This window comes from Aristolochia californica, unplaced genomic scaffold (genome assembly GCF_029961685.1).
Source record: "Aristolochia californica isolate CCGP_79_NKW_82.1479 unplaced genomic scaffold, dmAriCali1.0.hap1 SCAF_8, whole genome shotgun sequence".
Lineage (NCBI taxonomy): Eukaryota > Viridiplantae > Streptophyta > Magnoliopsida > Piperales > Aristolochiaceae > Aristolochia > Aristolochia californica.
Window position 1 is genome coordinate 38148627 of NW_027182279.1, and position 3508 is coordinate 38152134.

The following is a 3508-nucleotide window of genomic DNA, read 5'->3' on the forward strand; positions in this document are numbered from 1 at the left end:
ATTGGTGATGGGCGCCATGATGTAACTGAATCCCCTAATTAATCATCATTAAAAAGTGGTTAAACAATGAAAACCAACAACCTTTTAAGGAAATTTTGAATAACTAAGAAAATTAGTTTTTTATCTTTTTTCGTGGAATTTAATATCGGATTCTTTAAGAACGGACTGAACAGCTCGAAAATTCTGGAAAATATTATCAGACGACGAGGACTAAGCTACTCGCTCAATGTTGCGACTAAGACTTAAAGGAAAGTGCATACTATATAGGTTGAATATACATTTAGAAGCAATGGTGGCATAAATTTTGTTGGGTAAAAATTCAATATTTTCAACTTCAACACATGCAACAAAGGCATATATAGAAGATGAGGATTTAAAAGGGAAAGGGTAAAATTTGGTTGAACTCCACACAAACCATCTTTCTTTAAGTACCCTTTAAACTGGCAGATATTTGCATCTTCAAGACTGATATGGTGTACATCAAGAAGGGTGATGCGATAGGGAGCTACCAACTCATATTTCATACGGGTTGGGTCTAACAAGAATGTCGATTTGACCAACATGCACCACTTTATAGCCTAAAGACATTCATTTCTTTATTTCTTTGCTTCTTTGTTTGTAAAGAATAAAAACTCTGGACACATACCATGGCTACACACAGAAAGACAGACTTTTGTTTGTTTAATAGATCTCAAAAGACAAGTTTATAGAGAGGGAAGCAAATAGAGATCATTTTTTGTTATAGGAGGAAAATTTACCTGACCATGGGCTTCAACAGTCAATTCTTGATCCTTGGTAATTTCATGAATTTTTTTTCAAGTCCGACAGGAAGCTTTTTATCAGAGATGAATGAATTTTTAAGTTGTTGAAGGTGGGTAAATCGGCCTCAGTATTTTTTTATTCGATAAGGTAGAGTATCCCAACAAATTGGATCTTTCTATGCATATCTTTCTTGCAACCTGTGTGCTTTCCCTGTTTTTCTTTCTAGTGTAGTAGTCTTCATCAGTTTCAAATTAAAGCATAAAGCTTTTCAGTGTCATATAGACATTCTTTGCATTGGCACTCCAAGTCAAGTGGGTTATGTTGTTTCAACGGAGAATTATACAGGTGAACTGGTCTTTTCTCAGAAACAAGATTTTCCATTCCATCAATACGATTGATTCCAGAAGTACCTTCAATTACTTTACGTCATTTTTCAATTTGTCCTGCACAAAGATTGTAGAACTTTTGAACATAGTCGTTGGCCTCTCTAACACAATTGTCACATTGATAGTTGTAGTCCAGGGAATTATGAACAAGAGGAGGAGGATTACTTCGGAAATTATTGTTTTTTGTTTACTTCTTTAGCTTCGAGCTCCTGCTACTCTTGCAGATTGTCTTGTATTTCTTTCATCTAGAAAGGATAGTCCCATATACATTAGTGAGTATAAAAATCTTGTATTTATTAGATAGGAAAAATATTTCCTAAGTGACTAATCATTTTGGGATAAAACTTTCGACCCAAATTTAACACAAGCATCGTGGATGCAAGTGAAGTCTCTTGGTCTTGGAAAATATACATTTTTTACATTTTGGAGGAGGAAGAAGAATCTACAATTTTTACTCATACGAAAACAAACCTTTCGGAAACCTGAAACAGGAAAATCCTCCTAACCAACAGATGTTTACATTTAAGAGAGCTAACCATCCTCCGGTATTTCCCGGAGAATCTCAGCCGCCCATCTCCTCTTCTCGTCCAGCCCCGCCAGATGAACCATGAAATCCCCATTCGAGTAAGTACCTGTTGAATCCGAATCCGAATCCGAATCCGAATTTAAAAAAATCGCATTAACGAAGGTTATCGGATGCTTCTCACTTTAAAAGATCTCATGGGATTCACTAACCTTTCCAAATGATTGAAGGTGAAGTGACGAGGCGGTAGGCGGTTTTCCACGAAGGAAACCACGGATAGGAGTTGAAGAGGCACTGCATGGGGGATATCCGAACGTGCTTCGCTAACGCGTCCGAAGGTAAGACGCTGATGAGATTCTTCAAGGCGTCGTTGTCCCCGCTTTTGGAGGATCCGAACCGAACGAACGACGTTTGGTTCCACCACGTGTCAAGAAACTCTTGGCTCCAATTGGATCGTCGGACGAAAAAGGTCCCTTACCAAGGGTAAATTTGGTAAGTCACATTGCTTGACCCCACCAAACAAGGGCAAAGAAGTAATAACACAATTTAAAAAAAAAAAATCGAGTACCTGCATTAACCCCAGTTACGTCCTCGGTCAGAATCAAATCTGGTGAGCTCTCGAAATCGGAATCACCGATCACCGATTGCAGAATATTCTCCTGGAAAAACCGCATCCCAAAGCTGTTAATCCAAAAGTTAAACCAGCTTAATCCATTATTACTGTGGAACCCCACTTATGTAAAATTGGGTCAAGGCCCATTTCCCACTAATGGGCCCAGTATATGAAATTATTAATGAGATGATTGCTATCCGGCCCACGTGAAGTATGGGCCCAGTACATGAACATGAAGTACACGCTGGGTATGCATGTAGTCTGCGTGTCGTGAGTCCTGAACGACTCGTTCTACAGTCTACACGCAACTCCTGCAATTTCTAGAGAGAGAAAGCCATGGCCGGTAAGAAATTTGAGAGCAGAGAGGGTGAAACTGAAGAGAAAGAAGGTACCAGAGAGATGCTCGAATTCGTCACCAGGGTATCCTTCAAATCAGTACAAAAGAGCAATCAATTAAAGAGATGACTGAAAATACAGTTAAAATGAAGGGAGGAAGGAGGGAAGAAGAAGATGAATCCTGTGTCTACATACTTACAGCATCGTTCCAGAAGACCCAATCGTAATTTCTGAGACAGGAACGGACGGCGAGAATCTTGCTCCAGCTGGGTGGCCGACTATGATCGATCAAATTGGAACTGTCGATGAACTCGTATCCGCCCTTCTCCGCATACGCCTTCTTGTTCCTCCTCACTAACTCCATCAACCCCTGGAAATTCCGCTTCCCTCCTTTCCGCTCCTCCGATAAGCTCACCATCGCTATTTTCAGCTTCGGAATACCAGTAACAGAGACTCTCCCGGAGAGGGGCAGGCACCGCCGGCCGAGGGTGTTCGCCCGCCGGAAAACCGACCCGCATGCGTAGAAAGAGCCGACAAGGATCAGCGTGAGCTGGAGGGAGAAGAGCAGCCAAAGCCGCCGATTTAGCGGGGACGAGACTCGGCCGTAGAGATCCCAGGTTCGAGAGCGGTTGGCCATTTTTCAGGGAGAATCGTTTTACATGAGAAAGGTGGAAGAGAAGATTGCAGCCATTATTTATTAGCATAGACTTTGTTGAGTGGAAATATGAATTTGAGAGAGGAAACTTGGTACCCACGACTCTTCTCGAACTTGTAAAATCGTTTGTAGCTTTCTTTACTCTTTTGTCTCTGTTTTTTATTTCTTCCGCCATGGGAGGAGAAAAGGGACGTTATCTGTGCACAGAAAAGGGAATTTTTTTTTCCACAGGA

The 3508-nt window shown here is 41.0% G+C and overlaps 1 protein-coding gene across 1 annotated transcript; it reads right to left on the reverse strand.

Annotated features, from left to right (window-relative positions):
- Positions 1 to 1661: 1661 nt before the first annotated feature.
- On the reverse strand, positions 1662 to 3257 carry LOC137938474 (alpha-1,2-galactosyltransferase gmh3-like). The gene is made up of 5 exons (XM_068783426.1): positions 2820 to 3257; positions 2677 to 2709; positions 2240 to 2330; positions 1884 to 2144; positions 1662 to 1780 (listed from the first exon to the last, which is right to left on the reverse strand). The coding sequence occupies exons 1-5, from the start codon at positions 3255 to 3257 to the stop codon at positions 1680 to 1682; spliced, it is 924 nt and encodes a 307-aa protein (XP_068639527.1). The 3' UTR covers positions 1662 to 1679.
- Between the last annotated feature and the right edge of the window lie 251 nt (positions 3258 to 3508).